The sequence below is a fragment of the Chiloscyllium plagiosum genome, unplaced genomic scaffold (assembly GCF_037043375.1).
Source record: "Chiloscyllium plagiosum isolate Xiang-an unplaced genomic scaffold, Cpla_swu_hap1 HiC_scaffold_2, whole genome shotgun sequence".
Lineage (NCBI taxonomy): Eukaryota > Metazoa > Chordata > Chondrichthyes > Orectolobiformes > Hemiscylliidae > Chiloscyllium > Chiloscyllium plagiosum.
Window position 1 is genome coordinate 66,424,563 of NW_028270140.1, and position 26,347 is coordinate 66,450,909.

General features: G+C 41.7%; 1 protein-coding gene across 5 annotated transcripts in view; it reads right to left on the minus strand.

The window, feature by feature from the left end:
* Positions 1–602: 602 nt before the first annotated feature.
* Positions 603–26,347, minus strand: part of dapk1 (death-associated protein kinase 1) — a 265,283-nt gene continuing 239,538 nt past the window's right edge. For all 5 annotated transcript variants that reach the window (XM_087997448.1, XM_087997453.1, XM_043713274.2 and 2 more), the window contains one exon: positions 603–2,729. In XM_087997448.1, the coding sequence (XP_087853574.1) occupies positions 1,491–2,729 (1,239 nt within the window). In that variant the 3' untranslated portion in view covers positions 603–1,490. The remainder of the gene's footprint in view (positions 2,730–26,347) is intronic.

Sequence of the window (26,347 nt, forward strand, 5' to 3'; positions counted from 1 at the left end):
AAAGCTTTTTTGTCCCTGCAATGATCTATTCTTTAGTCATTAAAAACATCTCATTCCCTAGCAATATTCCAAGATAAAATCAGACTGTTTGCAACCTTGAGGGAAGATATGCCCCAAGATAAGCTGCTGTTCATGTCATCAAGAGCGATCTGGATGGAAGGAGGAAAGACCAATTTTGCACAGTTGGCCTCAACAGGTGAAGAAGAGTTTGCACTCGCAATTGGGCGACTTGAATCGGTTTTAGGTGCAAGCCTTGTATACTAATTTTTTTCACTTCTATACTATAATCAGGGCATGAACTCTGGCACAGAATAAGCAAATATGCTGCCCTCAGATGAATGCGTTGGCTCCCATGGTGTGCTTGGAAAGTAGGTGCGATGCCATTGAATTTCCACATTTATAGACTTCGCACACAACTCTTATGCAAAATTAATGGCTTTCAGAGCTTAATATTCACAAGTAAATTAAAAATACTTCCTGTTATAATACTACACCAAAAAGTGAGTAAGTGCGGAAGTGTATAGATAAGATTGTAAATTTAAGATCACATGCTCCCTGTTAACAACAATCAAGAAATGGAAAAAAAAAGTCCCACTATTACATTTCATTGGATATCACTGTTTTATTGTCAATGAACATGAAATTACTACATGACTTTGTTCCCTTTTAAACTGTGGATTAACCACATCAATATGAAGAGAAGTTGACCAAAATTGAAAAACCTGTACAAAAAGGAAGTACAAATGTCTTGAATGGTAATGATATGCATGCTTCTCAGAGAAGAGAAATGGGGAGGTAGAAGATTTCTATGTAAAGGCTTTTAACAAATATTGGTCTAGTTAAATCAGGAAACCCTTTCCTGAAAAAGGCACTCGCATTTGGTTGTTGACATTACACATCAAATTTAATATTGTCAATAGCAAACAAACATTCGCCTTTTCCCCCTCCACTATAGAAAATAAAAATAATATATGGGTGCGATGATGAAAAACCTGTTATAAAAATTCACATTCTTGTAGATAGCTTTTTCTGAACTTAACTTCCACAAATGACATCACAAAAAGATGAAAATCCTGACAAACTGGATAACTTGCACATGGCAGCTTTACAAAGTTTATCCGCATAACTGACAAAATTGTTTCAATTCTAAGATTGTAACTCTTTTTCTTAAAAAATTGTCTTTTCCAGAACACTTTCGAGTAGATAACCCATTGAAACCACAAATAACAGTACAAATGGAATCCACAAACCAATTTCTCAGATTCTGATTCTCTCACTTGTACCCCCACATCCTGCCCCAGTTGACCAAGGATTTGTGGGTTACAATGTGGAAGTAAAAATGTTAAGTGTACAACAGTATATTTCACTATTGTCAAAGAAAGCAAGCTACATTATTAACTAGAGCATTATCTGTACACAGTGAATGCATTTTATAAAGTCAGGCTTCAGCTAAAATTACAACTCTCACCAGCTTTGCAAAACTTGTGTTTTTATCTTGAAACTACTGAGCTGATTGAATTATAAGATGTTCCTCCATTGCAACTGCTTATATAGGTTTCATGCCCATTGGTATCGAAGTTAACTTTGAAAATGGCTGAGGCCTTTAAAAGAAAGTCTGCAGCATCACGACGTCCCAATCCTCTTAGTTTGGACATTAAAAGCCCTATAGAATTCTCTGGTGAAGCTGCCCACTCAGTCAACACAGCACCAGTTGGACTTGTAGAAAATCTCTCATCTTTTAAAGTTCCATTTTGAGCATTGAGTTTTGCAACAAGGTCAACAAGTCCTAAGTTTGTAGCCAAAAGGCACCAGTCTTTACCCATGGGATCAGAGGGATCCAGTAAGCGGCTAAGTTTTCGTCTTGCAAGAAGATTCAGTTCTGAGACAGGAATATCCATTCCTAGGTTTCCTTGGGAATAGATGTCGAGGCAACCAAAGCACAAAATGCTGCTGAAACTCTCCTTGTACCCACCTATGGTGTTGGTGAGTGAAGTCTCTTTCTGAGCTTGAGCTCTGAAGAAGTCTCTAGGCTGGTAAACCATAACAGGTTCACTGTGCTCCCTAAGCTGCTGAGGGCTCAAGTAATGCTTGACCGTTAGGAGTCCAGGCAAAGTAGTTGCCATTAGATTATCAATGACACTACAAATGGAATCGAGAAGCATAAAACATTTTATTTTTTCAGTTTCTGACCCTCTCACTTGTACTTCCACACCCTGTCCATGGTTGACCAGCAACACCAAGACTTCAGTTCCTTTGTTGGTTATCTTTGACCCATTAGTCCATAACCTTACATCTAGCTCTCCTTCAGAGTTCTGCTGATGTATCCATCTACAGAGATTCATCTGCACTTTGTGGAAAATACCACAAGGATATGGGGTATGATGTTCAACAGGCACAAAGCGGACCCCTCCATAAACCATCATTTCATCGTCTTCATCAGTCCAGGATCTATGCAGACCATCTACTTTAATTAAAGCTGGAATATCTACCATTGAGCCAGTCATTAAATCCCGAGCACAGATGTCCATTGCATCTAGAATTTGCAACAACTCTTCTACATCATTCTCTGATACCAGGCGCAGGATGTCATCTATTGTGTACCGGCCCCTGTAGTGGTGCAAAGCCTTTTGATTTTCATTGGATAAAAGTTTTCCCAATACATTGGTACATAACCACCGAGGATCCAGGAGCACCACATCTTGGATAGTTTCACTTTGTAAAATATTAATCTGAGAGAAAAAAATATTGAGGGGAGGTTATTAGTGTATATTAATCTTAGCTTCAGCAATAAAACATTCTCATTGTTGGAGCCTTACATTAATTTTAATTCAAATATCTTACTAAAAGTCAAAAACATATCCCAAACAGATCATTCTATTGGTGATATGCACAGTTTGAAATGTGTTAGATAGTGTGGCTTTATTTGAATAATAACATTGTGCATAACTATTAATTTTGCTTAGATAATGCCACCTGCAATTTAAGAGTGATTATTTGGATAAAAATAATTTTAGAATTCTGATGATCCAAAACATTTTATGAATGCAAGTATTTCTTTATGTTCTCTTTTCACTACTTCAGTTATAAATAGTTTAATTAGAACTCCCCACACCTTGAAAACTGAATTGTCCTTGTAAAAGACAGCATCTACCAATCACAAAGTCCCAAGTTATATTCCAGGTCCACACTGGTTGAATCACAACACTACAATTATTGTGAGCAATCCTGGGCTAGACAATGTTTGTCAAAATTCTTGCAAGATATGTAAGGAAACAAACTGGGCTGGTATGAGATTACCACCACACTGCAGCTCCATAACTCAATCAAGTACCAACTATTTTGCCCAAAGAAACTCATGCATATCCTATTAAAGGCAATGAAGGAACATATCTGTAATAATTCAGGAAGTCTGACAGGAAAGGAACATCATTTACTGTTGAACACAAAATAGAACACATGCAGGTTAGTCCCAATCCAGGACAGACAGTTCTGCGGATCCTTCCCTGGGTCTGCTTTCTTTTCCACTTATTAACCACCACAGAGTCACAGATGTACAGCATAGAAACAGACCCTTTGGTACAACTCAGCCATTCTGACCAGATGTCCCAACCCAATCTAGTCCCATTTGCCAGCAGTTGGCCCATATTCCTCCTATTCATATACCCATCGAGATGCCTAAATATTGTAATTGTACCAGCCTCTACCACTTCCTCAAAGCAATCTAAGGAAGGTGTTACCCAAGTACCACCAGAACATTACCTGCCCCACCAAGGGCCCCAACATCTTAGACCACTGCTACATCACTGTGAAAGATGCCTACCGCTCCACCCCCCATTTTGGGAACTGACCACAACGGAATATCTACCATTAAAAGTCATTAAAAGTGTTTCTGCTCCTGGCTTACAGGTAAAAGCTCAAGCAGGACACCCCCCCACTCGTGGATACAGATACAGTGCTGGATGGAAAAGGCAGTGGATCAACTCCAGTGCTCTCTGGAATCAGCTGATTGGGCCATGTTAAACCAGTCCGCAGGTACCTTGGATGTGTACGCCATCACCATCACAGACTCTATCAGCAAGTGTGTGGAGGACCGCATACCAAGGGAGTCAATCCAGGTGTTCCCCAACAGGAAACCCTGAATGAATCAGGACATACAGAACCTGCTAAAAACCAGGCGTGAGGCCTTCAGATCAGAAGACATCTTCAACCTCTCCCTGCAGCAGGCAACTGCCCCTGCCTTTTCAAGATGGCCAACGTCATCCCTGTGCCTAAGAAGGTTCATGCAGTATGTCTCAATGACTACCTCTCAGTGGCCCTAACTTTAGTGGTCATGAAGTGCTTTGAAAGGCTGATCATGGCATTAATCAACCCCAGCCTCCCCACTACTCTTGACCCACTCCAAATTTGCCTATCGGACCAACAGATCCACGTCAGATGCCATATCACTTGCCCTTCACTCCTCCCTAGAACATCTTGACACAAGAACAGTGACATAAGAATCCTACTCATTGACTATAGTTCAGCCTTCAACACGATTACCCCCTCGAGACTGATTACTAAACTGAGTGATCTCTGACTAAGCCCCACTCTCTGCAACTGGATCCTCAGTTTCCTGACCCACAGGCCACAATCAGTGAAGACTGGGGACAATATTTCATCCTCACTAACATTCAACACTGGAGCCCCCAGGGGTGTGTATTCAGCCCCCTACTGTACTCACTGTATACCCATGACTGCGTTGCCAAGTACCAGACTAATGCCATTTACAAGTTCACTGATGGCACCACCATAGTGGGACAAATCTCAGATGGCGACGAAACAGACTACAGAAGGGAGGTGGAAGACCTGGAAAAATGGTGCGCTGAAAACAACCTAGCTCTCAATACCAGCAAAACTGACAAACTCATTATTGAGTTTCAGCAAGATGTTACTCATATCCCCCTACGCAATAGCACAGCGGTGGAATGAGTGGAGAGTGTCAAGCTCTGGGAGAGGTCATCCACAACAAGCTTTCTTGGACTCTTCATGTGGATACACTGATTACAAAGGCTCAATAACGTCTCTTCTTCCTCAGGCAGCTGAGGAAATTTGGCATGATGGCAAATACCCTTGCCAACTTTTATAGATGTGCCATTGAGAGCATACTGTCTGGATGTATCACTACCTGGTATGGCAACTGTACCTTTCAAGAGCAGAGACAGATAGAGAGTGGTGAACTCGGCCTGGACAATCACAAAGGCCAAACTCCCATCTATAGAATCCATCTATCAGGCCGCTGTAAAGGAAAGGCCGCCAGCATTCTCAAAGATCCATCCCACCCTGGTAATGTTTTTCCACAACCTCTACCATCGGGGAGAAGGTACAGAAGCCTGAACCAGCCGGTTTCGTAACAGTTTCTATCCCACTGTTGTTAGAATGCTGAATGGACTCAAACTCTTAACATTCGCTTGTACCTGTGTTTTTGTTTTTGCTGCTGTTTACCTATTATTTGCTTATCTATGCTACTTAACTCTGTGATCTGCCTGTATTGCTCACAAGACAAAGTTTTTCACTGTGCCTAGGTAGACGTGACAATAAATTCAATTCAATTCATTCCATACACACACATCAACGTCTGCATGAAAACGTTGCCCTTTAGGTCTCTTAAATCTTTCCCTTCATACCCTCAACCTATGCCCTCTCCTTCTGAATTCCCCCACTCTCGGGAAAAGACCTTGTCTATTTACCCTATACATGCCCCTCATGATTTTATAAATCTCTAGAAGGTCACTCCTCAGCCTCTGATGTTCCAAGGAAAACAGCCCCAGCCTATTCAGCGTCTCCCTATAGCTCAAATCCTCCAACCCTGGCAACATCCTTGTAAATCTTTTCTAACCCTTGGAGACCAGAATTGTAAATAATATTCGAAAAATGGCTTAAGCAATGTCACAAAATGACTTCCCAACTCCTATACTCAATACTCTGATCAATAAAAGAAAGCGTACCAAATGCCTTCTTCACTATCCTATCTACCTGCGACTCTGCTTTCAGGGAACTATGAACCCGCACTGCAAGCTCTCTTTGTTCAGACACATTCCCTAGAACCTTACCATTAACTCCTGCTCTGATTTGCCTTTCCAAAATGCAGTACCTCACATTTATCTCAATTAGGTACCACTCCTCAGCCCACTGGCCCATCTGATCAAGATCCCGTTGTACTCTGAGGCAACCTTCTTTATTGTCCACTATACTTCCAATTTTGGTGCCATCTGCAAACTTACTAACTATATCTCCTACGTTCACCTCCAAATAACTTATTGTAAATGATGAAAAGCAGTGGACCCAGCACTGATCCTTGTGGGACACCACTGGTCACATGCTTCCAGTCTGAAAAGCAGCCCTCCACCACCACCCTCATTCTTCTACCTTTGAGCTAGTTCTGTATCCAAATAGCCAGCTCTCTCTGTATTCCGTGAGATCTAACCTTACTAACCAGACTATCATGCAGAATCTTGTCAAAAGCCTTATCCAAGTATACATATATCATGTCCACCACTCTGTCCTCATGAATCCTCTTCATTATTTCTTCAAAATCCTCAATCAAGTTTGTGAGACATGATTTCCCACGCACAAAGCCATGTTGACTATCCCTAATCAGTCCTTGCCTTTCCAAATACATGTAAATCCTGTCCCTCAGGATTCTCTTCAACAACTTGCCCACCACCGATGTCAGGCTCACCAATCTATAGTTCCCTGGCTTGTCCTTATCACCTTTATTAGGTAGTGGCACCAACGTTAGCCAAATTCCAGTCTTCCGGCACCTCACCTGTGACTATCGATGATACAAATATTTTATCAAGGGGTTCAAGGGTACACCTGATCAGATCCTGGGGATTTATCCACCTTTGAATTAAATTGAATTGAATTGAATTTATTGTCACCTGTACCAAGGCACAGTGAAAAGCTTTTTCTTGCAAGCAATACAGGCAGATCACAGTTGAATAGCATAGATAAGTAAATAATAGGTAAACAGTGGCAAAATCAAAAACACAGGTACAGGCAAATGTTAGGAGTTTGTGATCCATTCAGTATTCTAATAGTAGAGTAGAAACAGTTTTGAAACTGGCTGGTGCGTGTGTTCAGGCTTCTGTACCTTCTCCCCAATGATAGAGGTTGTAGAAAAACATTGTCAGGGTTGGATGGATCTTTGAGAATACTGGCAGCCTTTCCTTGACAGCGGGCCTGGTAGATGGATTCTATAGATGGGAGTTTGGCCTTTTTGATTGTCCAGGCAGAGTTCACCACAGCTGCCGGAGGAAGAGGAGATGTTGTTGGGCCTTTGTAATCAGTGTGCCCACATGAAGAGTCCAAGAAAGCTTGTTGTTGACGACCACTCCCAGGAGCTTGACACTCTCCACTCATTCCACCTCTGTGTTGTTAATGTGTAGAGGGGCATGAGTAACAACCCACCGAAAGTCAATAATGAGTTCCTTGGCTTTGCCGCAATTGAGAGCTAGGTTGTTCTCAGTGCACCATTTTTCCAGGTCTTCCACCTCCCGTCTATAGTCTGTTTCGTCTCCATCTGAGATTCTACCGACTATGGTGGTGTCATCTCGCTGATGACACCACCTTTATGCATTTGAAGACATCCAGAGCCACCACCTCTGTAATATGGACATTTTTCAAGATGTCACTGTCTATTTCCCACCAGTGCTTAATTGCTTTATTTTCTAATCAAGCAGTTCAGGGCTGGTATGACACACCTCTAGAACAGGTGGGACTTGAACACAGGCCTTATGGTTCAGAGATAAGGACACTACCACTACATCAGAAGCGCCATCTTCAGGGTATGCTTTAAGTGCTATTATATACAACTAAATCATCATTTTTAACCAGGAACCACAATAAGTACATCACCCATATGACCAATTAGATATTTACAGGCAAAGCAAACCATTAAGGGAGAGCAGGAAGGGATAGTCTACTTTCTTTTTGAAAAAGCGCTATCACACATGACTGCATGACACTCCCACCATCAAAATCATCATGACTCTTTTTTCACTTCCACCCTCCCCTTTTAACTACCACCAGTAATCAGCCATGTCGCCAATAAAGTATTTACAAGCAAAGCCCATTATGGGCAATGCAAACCATCAAAAGTGAGGGAGAAGTCGGAAAGTGGTAAGAGTGAGTCTGCTTCTTTTTTGCTCAATTTATTTTTACTTCTATTCAAACAAGAAACTTTCCATAACTAATGTTCAGCTTGTTAGACAACTCTGGCCACAATACCATCATCCTTAGCCATCCACAGGATATCATACAGGCAGTAATCTGATTCACCCATTCTACAGATACCATAGGTTTTATGCTTACCATTAAACATTCCTGTTATTCTGTCAGCTTCACTAGTGTTTACTTAAATAGAAGCATGGTCCTTTGCATCAATAATTCTGCTGCTTGCAGCACATTTACATGGAACATAAAATGTCAACAATTCCACCCTGAGTTCCAGCTGGGAAGACCATCACCGGTTAACAAGGGGAGTCATACTCTATGAATTCCACAGGAAGATTAGTTAGTTACTCCCCAAGGGCTTTGTAGGGATTATTAAAATATTCTAAGAAAAGTTGACATGCTTGGGGCATAGAAAGAAAAAGGCATGAGAAAGTGTAGTAACTGATTTAGTAACTGATTCTTCAAACAAATGATTAGAACCTAACTCATATGTAAGAAACATGATTTCTTTATGCTCAGAACAGAATACAGGAGTGACATGCAATGCACTCAATCCTAAAATCCTAGACTCACATTTAAATTGCCAGAACTCATTTCACAAGAACTAAGACCTTATAATGTACATGTTATGATTTGTGTATATTGGAGGTGAAAAAATCAACACCATCTGAGTACTCCAAGAGCTGCTGTATCCATTGACTACATTTGTTAATCTGGTTGGTAAGTAATGGTGAAACAAGGGATTGGACCTGGTGTGTACAAGCCCAACAAGGATAATAAGAAATTTAGAGAATGGCCTCATTGGATGTTCAATACAAATGCTGAGTGCTGCAGTTGCTGTTTGCAGTCGTGTTGGGTTCTTTAACGTCAGCTTGACAATCAGATATAGTTTAGAGTCAGTCGTTTACAGCAGAGAAAAAAGTCCTCTGACCCATGTCGGAGAAAATTACTACAGATGCTAGAATCTGTACTGAAAACAACAAATGCTGGAATTCACAGCGGCTCAGGCAGCATCCATGCAGAGAGAGCAAGCTAACCTTTCAGGTCTAGATCCTCTGATCCATGTGGTCTGCGCCAGTCAAAACAACCACTTAACTATTCTAATCCCATTTTCAAGCACTGGGCCTTTCTAAATTTTTTTTAGAAGTTACAATGGTTTCTGTGTCTACCACTGTTACAAGCAGGGAGTTCCAGATTTCCACCATCCTCTGGGTGGAAATGTTTTCCTTGCATCCCTTTTAAACATCCTGCCCCTTACTTTAAATCTATGCCCTTTGGTCATTGATCTCTCCATCATAATTCACTGATCCCTCCACCATACAAATAATTTGTAATTTGATTCAATGGGCCAGATCTTGATTTTGCATGCTAATGTAAAAGGAGTGATTGGTCAGCAGCCCATTTTCTATCTTCCCGACTTTTATTAAAGTGACAGAATTTGATGAAGGGGACAGAAAAAAAAATGTTGTCTTGTGCATTAACACCAGGTGACGATAAATAAATAAACTTCTTGGTCCCAGAAAAAAGAAAGTATGTACCCTCACAATTTGCTTTTATTTGCAATGTTGTCTTCAGTTATGATGTTTTCTCCTAAAACGTCGGGGTGTGTGTTGTAAGGTTCGGTCAGCAAACATTTTTATCTGATGCTTGTGTTGTTTTCAGTTGTAAAATGTGCCCGGATGTAATCCTCCAAAAAAATGCAACAAGTTCCAACTTTATTGGACATACTCTGGTACCTTGGTCAGAGCACTACTCAGTATACCTGTTCACAGAAGACACAAATCGATAATTTAATTTGATGGGTACAACTCCACATCAAATGTGGGATAAGATGACAGACCTCCATGAACTACTACAACTGGTACAGGGATTGACATCACTCCAATGGCTTTATCTTGCACTTACAGCATTGAGCTGGCCGACCCCCACATTTGGAGCCTAGCACCATAACAATGTGATGATCCTCAGTCAGTAGCAAGCTGTTGTTTGAGTAGCTTGCACCTGAAAATGCAGAACAGCTGCATATCTTGAAAGAGAAATTTTATGCCTGTGGTTTGAGTTTTGGGTCAAGCTTGCAAACCACACATTTCAATGTAATTTTGTTCCATTCGCAACAGGAAGAGAAATATATACCAAGGACTTCTGTACAAGACTGTACCAACACTGCAAAAAGTGGGAGTTGTTTTTGCAATAGATTATTAGATCATAAACACAAATCAACAAATGTACAGCTGAACTTGGTTAAAGACAGTGGAGTTATTGAGGAGAGATTCAGATGATAAGCTACACAAATGAAATCCTGGTGGTTTGAAACAAATCATGTGAAATTTTAAAACTTGCTTTACTTTTCTGAAAGGCTTTCTTTAGGCTCACAGGTGTTAATTAATCAAGGCAGGATATTCAACACAAAAGTTTAAAAAATTGCTGACTGAAAGATTTCACTTAAGTTTAAATGGCCACCTGAAACAAACTAAAAACTAGAACTGAATTTAGCAACTTCATAATAAATAAATAGAAATGATTCCAGTTTAAACAAGGGATGGGCTTTTATATAATCATTTTGCTTGTCCATTAACAGAACAATTTTGAAGTATATTCTGAAATAACATAGGAAAATTGGACAGCCCAGTGGCTTGGTGGTTAGTACTGCTGCCTCACCGTGCCAGGGACCCAGGATCAATTCCACCCTCAGGGGACTGTGTGTGTGGAGTTTACACTATTCTCCCTGGAGTCAGTGCGGGTTTCCTCTGAGTGCGCTGGTTTCTTCCCATAGTCCAAGTTAGTGCAGGTTGGGTTGTCATGCTAAACTGACCATAGTGTCCAGGGGTTGCAGGTTAGGTGGATTAGCCATGGGGAATGCAGGGTTACAGGGATAGGGTAGGGATTGCGTCTGCGAAGGTTGCTCTTCAGAGGGTCGGTGTGGACTCCATAGGCTGAATGAGTCACAAAGTATGGTGCTGGAAAAACACAGCAGGTCAGGCAGCATCCGAGGAGGAGGAGAGTCGATGTTTTCGGTATAAACGTGGATGAAGGACTTATTCCTGAAATTTTGACTTTGACTCTCCAGCATCTACAGTTCTCACTTTCTCCATAGGCTGAATGGCCTGCTTCCATACTGTAGGAATTCTATGATTGGCAGCTGCATCCATAGAATCGTACAATTTATAAACCTGTAGATGTCACCCACAGATAGTACAAAGCCAACAGTAACAACAACATATTAACTTAAAATTAAATCAACACTTTTGAAAATTTACATCCAGTTTAGATGGTAGACAGGACCTATGATATAAAGTCTCATCTGAAAGTTGGTAAGTCTGATAGCAGAGCCCCACCTCAGTACTAGACTGAAGTGAAAATTTAGATTGTGTGTTTAAGTCTTTAGTACAGCTTGAACACATGATTTTGGTTCAATGGCAGAATTCTCAAATTTGGAGTTAACTGTTTGACGAAGAATGGTATTAACTCAATGATTTGACAGAGTCCTGTTTTCTCATAATTTTACTTAAAAAAAGAGGAAATCTGTAGAAGAATTCATACTAATACACTTAGCTTTCCTTCTGTCTTTATCTACAGTTTTTATTTTAAATTGCGAATTGCTTAAACTAAACCATTACAATGATCTTCTCTGCTCCCCTCATAGCATTGACTGATGTTATCTTAGTGCATAGCTACCATCTAGTAGATTGCCCAAATAACCATATACATGAATGACTACAGAACTACCTTCACTAATTCGATGATGGACTGGGGTGGACAAAGTTAAAAATCACTCCATACCAGGTCATAGAACCAACAGGCTTATTTGAAAGTACAGGCTTTTGGAGCGCTGAATCAGGTAGATGAAGGAGCAGCACTCTGAGAGCTTGTATTTCCTAATAAACCTGTTGGATTATAACCTGGTGTGGAGTGATTTTTAACTTCACAAACTCAGTCTGTCATATCAGGTTCAAGGTTATAAAGGGAAGGGTTAAACAGATTACTTTAGACATTATGCCACTGTGCAATAGAATATCATGGGTCTTAAGGTACTGAATTACTGGATCAATTATGGGAACTCAGCAAAATCCAATCTTTCAATACTATACTTGTTGTCTTTGAGTAAACTGGACTCCAGAGATTTTGCTTATCAACTGTCCAAAAAGTGAGTGTGGTTAGTTAGCCATTCAGTGACAGGCAAATGTGGGTTTTAGCCTCACAAGGAAAACTGGAATTTCCTGTTGTCAAGAGGAGCAGTGCAATTAACTTGTGGATGTTTTACCTGGACCCCAGCATAAAATCAAGTCCCATTAATAATACTGCTTCTACCCAATGGGAAATGTAGAACTTCAGCACCAAATACATGCCTTTTACTACCCGTCACAGTACAGGTTCATGTACTTTATGTCTAACTCATATTTTAGAGATCTTGCGCTCATCCTGAGGCTTTCCATTAGAGATTTAAGTCTTCTTCATGATGCAGAATAACTAATGACATTCCAATCATCTTGGTATCGTCTATGCTGGCCACAATTCACATCAAAACTTGGTCTGCGGTTTCATATCTTACACGCCTAGTTGCTACAAGACTTGGAGAACTGTTTTGACACATCTCCAAAGTGCAAGTTTTCCATGTTTTAGAATTTTATCATGATTGACGAGATGAGGAAGTCTAAACTGCTTTTTGTTCTTCCCTATTGTGAAGAAAACACCACCATCCATTTAACCAGAGTTTCAAGTACCCTCTTGCAAGTTAATTGGGACAAATTGACTTGTATTTTATAAGTACTGAAAACAAAAAAATACTGGAAATCACAACACATCAAGCAACATCCAAGGAGAGAGAGCAAAGCTAATGTTTTGAGTCTAGGTGACTCTTCATCGGAGCAAAGCGATTTTTTTTGTTTTCAGTACAGATTCCAGGATCTGCAGCAATTTGATTCTACAATGTGTCTAATTAGTACTGGCTTTCCCTCTAGAGTCATGAGTAACAATAATAATGAACTTTGTTACGCTCATATCCTACTAGTTAATCCACTGTTAGTGACCGTACCAACACATCATCTGTAAAAGGAAGTGCTGCAATAACTCCAGAAACAGAACTGGACAGTACAATACTGGTCTCTTCTGGTGCCATCTAACACAATGTCAATGAAGACATTAAATATCAAGGGTGGCAGTGGATAAGCTTGCTTCACTTTCTGTGGAAATATAGCTAAATGATTATCCAAACATTCTTTCAGGGTTTTGAGCTTGTCAATAAATTTTGAATCAAATCTAAGCCCTGTCCTTCATTCCTACAGCATATAATGACTTATCAGGTGAAATTACACTAATTTTAAAGGCTTAGGAAAACTGGTGAGAGTCCTGCAAGTGGCTTTCCTCAATCATATTATTTCATATTTAGGTATGAAATGTTTCCATGGATGCCCCACAAAGACAAAACCTGTTTAATTTCTCCTCCAGTAGATCACACTAATATATGTATTAAACAATAATAGGTGAGAAAAGACAATTCACTAGTTGTGACAAGTGAAGAGGGCATTCAGCAATGTTCTCTCTAAGCTGCATGCTGCAAGGGTCTGCACACTGCTATCATTATGGCTGATGCTGTCCACAGCATGGACTTCCAGAGATCTGTGCAAGAAATAAAAAGCAAGAATATTGCCACTCTATTGTCTATTGCAAGCCAGGCAGCATCAGGAGGTGGAGAAGTCGACTTTTCAACATGTAACCCTTCTTCAGGACTCTGGGTGGGTGAAGGGAGAGGTCAAGAGCTGCGATGCTCGGTGAACCGTTCCCTAATGTCAACTTCCCCACCTCTTGATGCTGCCTGGCTTGGTGCCTATCTACTTTGGATTCCAGCATCAGCAGGTTTTTTTTGGAATCTAACTCTGTTGTCTATAGTAGTCCATAATTCTGCCACACTCTGCATATTTAACGTCAAACTGCATTAGGACATTTATGCAGTTCTAACTGATCTTCGGTCTCATGAACATGAAGGTGTTTCTGTCTGGTTGATGCTCTGTAAGAGCAAAAATGGAAAGAAAAAAGGTCAAGAGCTTCCATCCCAACAACAGACCTCAGATCAAACCACACCTAAACAAGCTGAATTCAAAAGATAAAATAAGTGACATCCTTTGACAAGAAGCCAACACTCAACCAAGTGTGGCATCAAGGAGCCCAAGAACACCTCAAATCAATGGGTATCGGGGGGCAAACGCTCCACTGACTGGAGTAATTATTGGCACATAAGACAACAGTAGTGGTTGTTAGAGGCCAGGACATCTCTGCAGGAGTTCCTCAGGGTAGTATCCTCGGCCCAACCATCTTCAATTGCTTCATCAATGACTTTCCCGGGGTCATTAGGTCAGAAGTGGGGATGTTCATTAATGATTGCACGATGTTCAGCATCATTTATGACTCCTCAGTTACTGAAGCAATCCATGTTCAAATGCAACAACATCTAAGCTTTGACTGACATTTGGTAAACAACATTTGTGCCACACAAATGCCACGCAATTACCATCTCCGATAACAGATGATGTAACCACTGTCTCTTGAGGTTCAATGGTGTTACCATCACTGGTGTTATATCAACTCCCAACTATCAACATCCTTGGGGTTAGCACTGACCAGAAGCACAGTGGCTATAACAGCAAGTCAGAGGCTAGGAATATTGCAGCAAATAACTCACCTCCTGACTCCCCAAAGCCTGTCCACCATCTACAAAGCACAAGTCAGGACTGTGATGGAGTATTCTTCATTTCCTGGGATGGGTGCAGCTCCACTAACACTCAAGAAGCTTGACACCATACAGGACAAAGCAGCCCATTTGACTGGTGTCAAATCCACAAGTATCCAGAACATCCACCACCTCAGACAGCTCAGTAGCAGCAGCATGTACTACCCCCAAGATGCACTGCAGAAATTCACCAAAGCTCCTTAGGCAGCACCTTCTAAACCCACAACCACTTCCATCTAGAAGGACAAGAGCAGTAGATACATGGGAACACCACCATGTTCAGATTTCCCTCCAAGCCTCTCTTCATTCTGACTTGAAAATACATTGCCATTTCTTCATTGTTGCTGGGTTAAAATCCTGGAATCCCCCTTAATGGCATTGTGGGTCAGTCTACAGAAAATGGACTGCAGGAGCTCAAGACGCAGTTCATCACCACCTACCCCCAGGCAACTAGGGAAAGACAATAAAGGCCAGCCAGCAATACCAATGTCCCATGAGTGAATTAAAAATAAACCTGCTCTGAAAACTCTGCTCATGTTTCGACAGGTGTCTGAAAACTACCACAGCAGCTGAAGCAATCCACAACATTCTAAACAAAACCCAGGTTATTCTTAAAAAAATTAAATTCACCCAACCTCCCAATATTAGGATATCATTTAAAGATTCAGGATCGAGATCCACACCTTTACCAAAAACTAACTCTTCCTTTGCCACACCCTGTGTACCAAGTTGAAGTAAATTCCATCCATTAATTTTTTGGACGTACTGTTTACAATCAAACAGGTTAACTGGGTGAGAACATTTCCTTAACCCATCTTCAACTGCAGAGGTAAAATCTGTATCACTGTGTAAAAGCTCAGATGATTTCTATTCGTTATCGATTTTTATATTCCACGCTAATCTTGTTCTGTGATCAGTGTCACTGTTTAAATTAGATTACAATACAGTGTGGAAACAGGCCCTTCGGCCCAACAAGTCCACACCGACCGCAACCCACCCATTCCCCTACATTTACCCCTTTACCTAACACTACAGGCAATTTAGCATGGCCAATTCACCTGACCTGTACATCTTTGGACTGTGGGAGGAAACCGGAGCACCCGAAGGAAACCCACGCAGACACGGGGAGAATGTGAAAACTCCACACAGTCAGTCGCCCGAGTCGGGAATTGAACCCGGGTCTCTGGTGCTGTGAGGCAGCAGTGCTAACCACTGTGCCACCGTGCCGCCCAAAATTGCAAAATACAAAAGAAACAAGTTTAATGAAATACCAAGTTAGACAATTTTTAAATTATGAGACAAAAAGAAACCCAAGGGCTCAGCAGGTTAATTAGGAGAGGAAGAAAAAGACAGTAAGCGCTCTTCATTGGAAATCAAAAGTTATTCCTAATTCAAAATAACCAACTTCTACTGCTCTTTTGTTATATAATAATGAAATGTCAGTATGTCAGAAATAAGTGCAGCCTTACCAGAAGGCCATTTAACATGGGATAGTAATCATTACTGTTTCTACTCATTTTCCCTTCAATAGCCCAATCCATTTCTGAAAACTCTGTTGTCTTTCCTCCTTAACTAACTCAAAAAACATCAATAGAGTCCTACATTTGTCTTATTCTTGGTACGTGTTCATTTCTGTCTCAGTACACTTTTGTAAAGTGCGTTGGGATATTTTTCTATTTTAAAAATGCAGTATAGACAGACATTGTTGATCTGTTATAAATAAGAGTAAGTGATCAATACCTTCCAGTATTTCAGATTAATCAAATTAAAATTTTGATTTACATTTTGGGCACACTTAGTGTTAACACCATTGTTAGGAGGCACAGCAACACAGAAACATTGAAAACAAGAGGAGTATTTGGCCTATTAAGCCTGCTCTGCTGTTCAATATGACCACGTCCAACTCAAAACCCTGTTCTCACTTTCACAACATAATCTTTGAACCCTTTAGTCCTAAGAACTATGTCTACGTCCTTGAAAACATTCAATGCTTTCATCTGAACCACTTTGTGGTTGAGAATTCCATAAGCTCACCACTCTGTGGGTAAAGGAATTTCTCTTCATCCCAGTCCTAAATGGCCTACTTAGACTGTGACCCTTGATTCTGTACTGCTCAGTCATTGGGATCATCCCTCCTGCGATTCTAACTGAGCACGTTCATGAACACAATCTCATAAGGGAGCCACCTGCCAATCTCCTGCAGTCCAGCTCTGAGGCATTCAAGTCAGGTGACCCTGATCTGCATAGGAAATCTAGATTAGATTCTCACAAAGCCGTCAATGATGCCAAGAGATAAAACCAACTAATCTAGAATTCCAGACTGTTCACACAAACACATATTGACTACGGCAAAGCTTACATGATATAACAGGCTACAAAGTAAAGTTGAGTAGAATTGCTGACAACAATACATCCCTCCCCAATGAACTCAATGCTTTTTTGCTCATTTTGAACAGACGGGCAGTGAAATGACATCACCAGCCCAGACAGCCTTGGGTACGCATGTACTCTCAGTCACCATCGCAGATGTCATATCAGCCTTTTTGAGGATGAATCCACAGAAAGTGACTGTCCAGATGGAGTTCCCAGCTGTGCACTCAGAACCTGCGCGGAACAGTTTGTGGGAGTATTTGCAGAGTATTCTCATTACTGTGAAGCAAAACTTCCATCTGCTTCAAGACGACCACCATCATCCTGGTGCCAAATAAAAATCAGGCAACGTGCCTTAATGACGATTACCTTGTGGCGGTGACATCATCATCATGAAGTGCTTTGACAGGTTTGTAACAGTACACACCAATTCCAGCCTCCCAGGTTGGCTTGATCTGTTACACTTAGCCAACCATTACAATAGCCCATTGCAGACACTAACTCCCTGGCACATCTGGATACCGATACCTATGTCAGCCTCCTATTTAATGACTTTAGCTCCACCTTCAACAGCATAACTCCAACAAAACTCATCTCCGAACTCCAAGACCTAGGACTCTGCTCGCTCCTCTGCAACTGGATTCTCGACTTTCTGACCTGCAGACTGCAAGCAGTAAGGTTAGGCAACATGAAAGGTTCTGACCTGAAACGTTGAGTCCCCTCCTCCTCTGATACCGCTTGATCTGCTGTGCTTTTTCCAGCTCCACTCTTTATCAAAGTCCCTCTCCTCCACAATAATCCTCAACATCAGTGCCTTATAAGGCTGCGTAGTCAGCCCCTCACCGTACTCCTTATACATGCATGATTACATGACCAAATTCAGATCCAGCTGCATTTCCAAATTTGCTGATTTCACCATTGTAGGGGGTTGGATATCAAACAATGACGAGACAGAGTACAGGAAGGAGACAGACAGCTTACTGACATGGTACAAAGGCAAAAAGCTTTCCCTCAATGTCAGCACAATGAAGCAGCTGGTCATCCATTTCAGGAAGCGGAGTGGAAGACACACCCCTGTCTGTATCAGTGGTGCTGAGGTGGTTGACAGCTTCAAGTTCCTTCACCAACTAAACTATCGTGGTCCATTCACGTCGTGCTAGAGTCAAGAAAGCACACCAACACTTCTACTTCCTCAGAAGGGGAAGGAAATTCAGCATGTCCACAATGACTCTTACAGATTTTCATAGATGTGCACAGAAAACATCCTACCTAAATGTATCACAGTTTGGTATGGCAACTGCTCTGCCCAAGATCGCAAGAAATAACAGTTGTGAATGCAACCCAGTCCATCATCGAAAACAGTCCTCCTTCCATTGACACCATCTCCACTGCACGCTGCCTTGGGAAAGCAGCCAACAATAATCAAATTATTCCCCCTCTCCCCCCACCCATCCTGGTTATACTCTCTTTCACCCTCTTGTGTCAGGCAGATGCTACAAAAGTTTGAAAATAAATACCAAGAGATTTAAGAACAACTTCTTTCCCACCGCTATCAGATTTATGAACAGACCTCTCATATTAGAGTTGATCTTTCTGTGTAGCTTCTCTGTAACTGTAACAGAGTATTTTGCAATCTGTTCTATTACCCTGATGTACTTATAAAAGGTATGATTTGTCTGGTTAGCATGCAATACAATACTTTTCACTGTCTCTCAGTACACGCGACAATAATAAATCAAATCATATCCCTGCACACCATTTCTATGCAAATAATCATCCAATTTGACACAAAGCTGATCCTTTTACAAGGTCATGTGTCCTTGGTTTTTTTTCAGGGAGGTTCTAAATGACCCAAGGTTCCATCATGCCTGAAGGCTGAATGGTTCATTGGGCCCCTTTTGTTTATACCGAACAGATAATGCTTCAGGCAGAAAGCTTTCAAGTTTTAAAAACTGGTATAATCAAGTGGCTATGGCCAGCTCTCCAGCTGCACAGGTCAGTTCAGGTCGGGGGTGTAGTTGAGTCAGGGTCACAATTGAAACTGGATGCTCCCCCTCCTTCTGCCTTTGTAACTAGTAAGCTTTTTATGTCATTTTTACTCTTTGTGTTGAGGGATTTGTTTATTGGGATTGTTGCCAGTATTTTGGAACAGAATCTGCAAGTTGGGACTCCTGTCGGGTTCACAGAACATAGAACATTGCAGCCCTTCGGCCCCCGATGTTACAATATTCCATTCTCGTTCATATGTTTATCCAATGACCATTTAAATGCCCTTAAAGTTGGCAAGTCTACTCATCTTGCAGACAGTGCATTCCACGCTCCTACTACGCTGAGTAAAGAAACTACCTCTGACATCTGTCCAATATCTCAATTTTAGCTCCCGCGTGCTAGCCATCACCATCTGAGGAAAAAGACTCTCACTGTCTACTCTATCTAACAATCTGATTATTTTATATGTCTCTATTAAGTCACCTCCTCCTCTTCTCTCTAACGAAAACAACCTCAAGTCTCTCAGCATTTCCTCATAAGGCCCTCCCCTCCATACCAGACAACATCCTATTAAATCTCCTTTGAACCCTTTCCAAAGCTTCCACATGCTTCCTATAACGCGGTGACCAGAACTGTACACAATGCTCCTAAAAGTGCAGCCACACTACAGTTTTGTACAGCTGCAACATGACCCATGGCTCCAAAACTCAATCCCTCTACTAATAAAAGCTAACACACTGTAGGCCTTCTTAACAACCCTATCAATCTGGGTGGAGATTTTCAAGGATTTGTGTATATGGATATCGAGATCTCTCTGCTCATCCACACTACCAACAATCTTACCATTAGCCCAGTATTCTTTATTCCTGTTGCTCCTTCCAAACTGAATCACCTCACACTTTCCCACATTAAACTCCATTGCCACCTCTCAGCCCAGCTCTGCAGCTTATCTGTATCTCTCTGTAACCTGCAACATCCTTCAGGATGCACTATCCACAACTCCACTGACCTTAGTGTCATCCGCAAATTTACTAACCCATCCTTCTACGCCCTCATCTAGGTCATTTATAAAAATGACAAACAACAGTGGTCCCAAAACAGATCCTTCTGGTACACGACTAGTAACTGAACTCCAGGATGAATATTTTGCATAAACCACCACCTTTTTCAGCTAGCCAATTTCTGATCCAAACCACGAAATCACTGCCAATCCTATGCCTCTGTATTTTGTGTAATAGCCTACCATGAGGAACCTTATCAAACACCTTACTGAAACCCAGCAAACCATCAGACAGTCAGTCGCACCAACATTAAGCAGGAAAAAGGGACTTCTTCCGGAGGCTCCATGAAGATGTTACCTAGTATGGTGATGAAACATCTGAAAACAAACCTTCCAGTTCAGCAAGCAAACCTACGTCTAGCCTTACTGAAATCCATATGCATCACATCAACTGCTTTACCCTCATCCACCTGTTTAGTCATCATCTCAAAGAACTCAATAAGGTTTGTGAAGAATGACCTACCCTTCATAAAAATGTGTTGATTATCCCTAATGGACTTATTCCTCTCTACATGATTATAAATCCTCTCTCTTATAACCTTTTCCAACACTTTATCCACACCGGAAGTAAGTCTCAACTCATCTTTAATTACCAGGGTTATCTCCAGTCTCCTTCTTGAACAAGGGGTCAACATTTGCTATCCTCCACTCTTCTAGCACTATTCCTATAGACAATGATGCCGTAAAGATCAAAGCCAAAGGTTCTGCCATCTCCTCACTGGCTTTCCAGAGAATCCTAGGATAAACCCCATCCGGCCCAGAGAACTTATCTATTTTCATACTTTCCAGAATTGCTAACACCTCCTCCTTGTGAACCTCAATCCAGTCTCATCTAGTAGCCTGTGTCTCAGTATTCTCAACAACATTATCCTTTTCCAATGTGAATACTGATGAAAGATTTTCATTTAGTGCTTCCTCTATCTCCTCAGACTCCATGCACAACCTCCCACTTCTATCCGTGATCTTTCTCTAGTCATTCTTTTATTCCTGATATACTTATAGAAAGCTTTAAGGTTTTTCTTGATCTTATCTGCCAATTACTTTTCATGTCCCCTCCTGGCTCTTCTTAGCTCTCTCTTTAGGTCTTCCCTGGCTAACCTGTAACTCTCAAGTTGTGTTTCATTCTGTAGTTTTGTAAATAAGTTGTTTGTTTAAAACTTGCCAGTCTGATCAGCTAATTCACTCCTGAAAACCACTATACACTTACCTGAAACAAATAGCAAATTTATGGTCTGGGCTACCTGCTTAAAATGTTTTGAGGGGTTGAGCCTAGTCCATAACAAATTGCCTCTTGAATGCCTCATTTGAATCTGCATCCAACATATTTTCAGGCAGTGCATTCTACACCCTATTAGCTTGCTGTGTGAAAAAGTTTCTTCTTGCGTCCATTTGCTCCTTTTGTAAGTTCCTTAAACACCAAGGCTCTTTAGTCTAGACCCTCCCTCACCCAATCCAACCTCTCTCTCTCTCTCCCCAAGCTGACTGCACTCTGTACGCTCAGGTCCAACCTCGACTTTGTTATTAAGCCTGTCGATAAGGGTGGTGCTTGTTGTAGTCTGGCGTACTGATCTCTATGTTGCAGAGGCTGAATGCCAGCTCTCAGATACCTCCTATCTCCCCCTGGACCATGACCCCACCATGACACATCAGGTCATTGTATCAACTATGGTTATGGACCTAATTTCATCTGGTGATCTCCTCCCCTCCCACTGCCTCCCAGTTGATAGTTCCCCCAGCCCCGCACAGATCGCTTCTACCTCCTTCTAAAAATCCACAAACAGGACTGCCCATGGCGACCCATTGTTTCAGCCTGCGCCTGCCCCACAGAACCCAGCTCTTCCTACCTTGACTCAGTCTCTTCTCCTCAAGTCTATTCCCTGCCCATGTACATCCGTGATTACTCTGATGCTTTATGCCAGTTTCAGAATTTCCAGTCTGCAGGGTCCAGCTGCCTCTTCTATGCTACGGGCGTGCAATTCCTTTAATTATCCATCCCCCATCAGGATAGTCTCAGGACTCTCTGCTTCTTCCTGCAGCAAAGGCCTGAACTGTCCCCACACACCACAACCCTTTTCCACTTGGCTGAGGTTGTCCTCGCCCATAACAATTTCTGTTTAAACTCCTTTCATTTTCTTCAGGTCAGAGAGGTGGCCAGGGGTACCTACACAGGCCCCAATTATACTTGTCTGTTCGTGGGATACGGGGAACATTCCTTGTTCCAATCCTACTCCAGCCCCCACCTACAACTCTTTCTTCGATATATCGATGATATCGAGGGTGCTGCTTCCCCCTCTCGTCTGGAATTGGAAAAGTGCATTGATTTTGCTTCCAATTTCCATCTTGCCCTCACTTTCACCTGGTCTCTGACTTCTCTCTTCCATTCTATTTTTGGGGATAGCCCGGCCACCAATATCCATTGTAATGCAATCCACCGACTCCCACAGCTACTGGACTATACATCCTCACACCCAGTTTCCTGTAAAGACTTCATTCCATTCTCCCAGCTCCTCCGTCTCCATTGCATATGTTCAAATAAGGCCAACTTCAACAAGAGAGCCTCTGAAATGTCCACCTTCTTCCTCAACCGAGAATTCCCCAGCTGTTGTTGACAGGCCTCAACCAGGTCTGACCCATCTCCCATGAGTCCACCCTCACCTCCTCGCTTCCCTCCCACAACATAGATAGGATTCTCCTTGTACTTACCTGCCATCCAACCAACATCCACATCCAGAAGATCATTAGCTGCCATTTCTACTGTCTGAAGAGGGTTACCTCAGATTACAACATGATCTGGATCAGATGGGCTCAGAAGTGACAGATGGAGTTTAATTCAGATAAATGCGAGGTGCTGCATTTTGGGAAAACAAATCTTAGCAGGACTTATACACTTAATGGTAAGGTCCTAGGGAGTGTTGCTGAACAAAGAGACCTTGAAGTGCAGATTCCTAGCTCCTTGAAAGTGGAGTCACAGATAGATAGGATAGTGAAGGCGGTATTTGGTATGCTTTCCTTTATTGATCAGAGTATTGAGTACAGGAGTTGGGAGGTCATGTTGCGGCTGTACAAGACATTGGTTAGGCCACTGTTGGAATACTGCGTGCAATTCTGGTCTCCTTCCTATTGGAAAGATGTTGTGAAACTTGAAAGGGTTCAGAAAAAATTTACAAGGATATTGCCAGGGTTGGAGGATCTGAGCTACAGGGAGAGACTGAACAGGCTGGGGCTGTTTTCCCTGGAGCGTCGGAGGCTGAGGGGTGACCTTATAGAGGTTTACAAAATTATGAGGTGCATGGATAGGATAAATAGACAAAGTCTTTTCCCTGGGGTCGGGGAGTCCAGAACTAGAGGGCAGAGGTTTAGGGTGAGGGGGGAAAAGATATAAAAGAGACCTAAGGGGCAACATTTTCACGCAGAGGGTGGTACGTGTATGGAATGAGCTGCCAGAGGATGTGGTGGAGGCTGGTACAATTGCAACATTTAAGAGGCATTTGGATGGGTATAGGAATAGGAACAGTTTGGAGGGATATGGGCTGGATGCTGCCAGGTGGGACTAGATTGGGTTGGGATATCTGGTCAGCATGGACGGGTTGGACCGAAGGGTTTGTTTCTGTGCTGTATATCTCTATGACTTGAGCGAGATGCCACCATCAGATACCCTCCCCTCCCTTGTTCACCTTCCGCAGGGACCATCCCCTTTGAAACACACTGGTCCACTCTTCCTTCACTCCCAACACCACTGGCACAGTACCTTCCTTGCAATCGAAGGTGTAACACCTACCCATTTATCTCCTCCCTCCTCAGTACCCAATGGCCCAAACATAGCTTCCAGATGAAGAAACACTTTGCCTGCATTCTTACAATCTAGTCCACCGCATTTGCTGTTCAAAATATGGTTTTCTTTACACTGGGGAAACGAAGCATAGAACATCTATATTCTACCCGCAAAAGGTACCCTGAGCCTCCAGCTGCATCTCTGGCCAACATCTCTGTCTCAGGACTGCTGTAGGGTTCCAGTGAAGAGCAGCGCACACTGGTAAAACAACAATTCATTTTCCGCATGGGGACACAGCAGCCCTCCAGACTCAATATCGAGTTCAATAATTTTAGGGGCTGAACTCTCCCATGTCCTAGTCCCTTACCACATCCACACCCACACACATCCACACCAACACCCACACACACACCAGGCCTTGCAATCACAGAGTCTGGCATTATACACTACCTATTGTTAGTCACTGACAATCTCCATTAACAGCTATTCACCCTGCTAGCCAGTTTATTATCCCCTCCTATGTCTGGCTAACTGTTCTTCTCTCTCTCTCTCTGGGCTTTATCCTCACCTACCATTTACTCTTTACTCCTTAACCCCATCCTATCTTCTGCATATAAACCAACATTTTCCTAGCTACCATCAGTTCTGGTGAAGGGTCACTGGACCCGAAACGGTGACTCCGATTTCTCTTCACAGATGCTGCCAGACCTGCTGAGCTTTTCCAGCAACTTCTGATTTTCTTTTATTTTAAATAGTTCTCTATCCTGTTAATAGGCTGAACAGTTTCTCCCTATTTATTCCATCAAGCCTGCTCATGAGTTTGAAAACCTTTACCAGGTTTCCTCAGCTGCCTTGTCTCCAAGGAGAACAGAGCTAACTTCTTCTATCTATCCTCATAACTGATATTTCTCATCCCTGGAATCATTCTTGTGAATCACTCTACAAACTCTGCAATGAGATGGCATCCTTCCTATAATGAGTTATGCAGAACTATATATAATACTCCAGCTCAGGTTTAACAAGTGTCTGATACAAGTTCAACATCACCTCCTTACTCCATGACCCTGCTAATAAAGCGAAGGGCACTGTATGTTTTATTACCTGATTATTACCTGTGCTGCCACCTTCAGCAATCTGTGCACATAAACACTGAGGTCCCTCTGTGCCTGCATTCACTTTAAAATTGTACCCCTATTTTATATTGAATTGCAATGTCATATCACTGCGAAGTGACAGAATGATAGCTGCCAGTAATAATGGCGGCATTACTGTTAAAGCTGCAGGACAGGGCAGGACAGGAAGTGATATGGTATGTGATAGTGATGACCTGCCAATATCACAATGTAATACTTATGTTAGCTTCTGTAAAAGAAGGTTGAATTATGTAGTACTGAAGAATTCAATTAATGTTTGTAACACCTTCCAATATATTTAAAACATACACTACAATACAAACACAAGCATGGCTGCACTCAACCTGAGCAATTTGGATGTACTTTGGCAAGCTTCCCTCAGCAAGACTTGCTGTAAGAGAAAAGAGTTCAGTAAGATAGGGACTGAGAGTTTCAACATTAGGTTACATGGTGATAAATCTGTCTCTTAAAGATATATTGCATATCTGGTGTTGGATCTAACAAAATGGAGACAAACACTTCAGCATTAACTGCCTGTCAACAAAATCAACTGACCTTTCACTTCCTGCTACATTCATTATTATAAACATTTCAATATGAAAAATACAACTATAAAATGGAAATAGAGCTGAAAAATAAAGCAAAGAATGCAGCTTCCAGTTATCATTAGTTAATTAAATGAATTCACACTTGTCCAATCTTTGGTGTTTTGCAATTTAACTTTGATGCTGAACGTATTCCATCACAAACGTATGTTAACATAATTATGTGTTCGCTCAAATGAAAGTAATGTAAATCAAGGAAGGATTCTGGATAATTCTCAGATGGAGGACAGGAAAAAATGTGGCTGTAGGAGCTGCTCCTTTTTTGAGGTATTTTCAGTGTTCAAGCTGATTTTCTTTAAATTCTAGGAGCAGTAATTACTGTTGTATAAGCTCTTGCATTGTTCTGGAACATTGGGGAAAAATAGATCAAAACAATAGCACTTTAAAAAGGAGGAAGACAGACAAAGCAGTGACAATTTGGGAAGTGAAACAAACAGAGAACTAAACTTGCACAGTTGTTTGACATAGCAGTGAACCTGC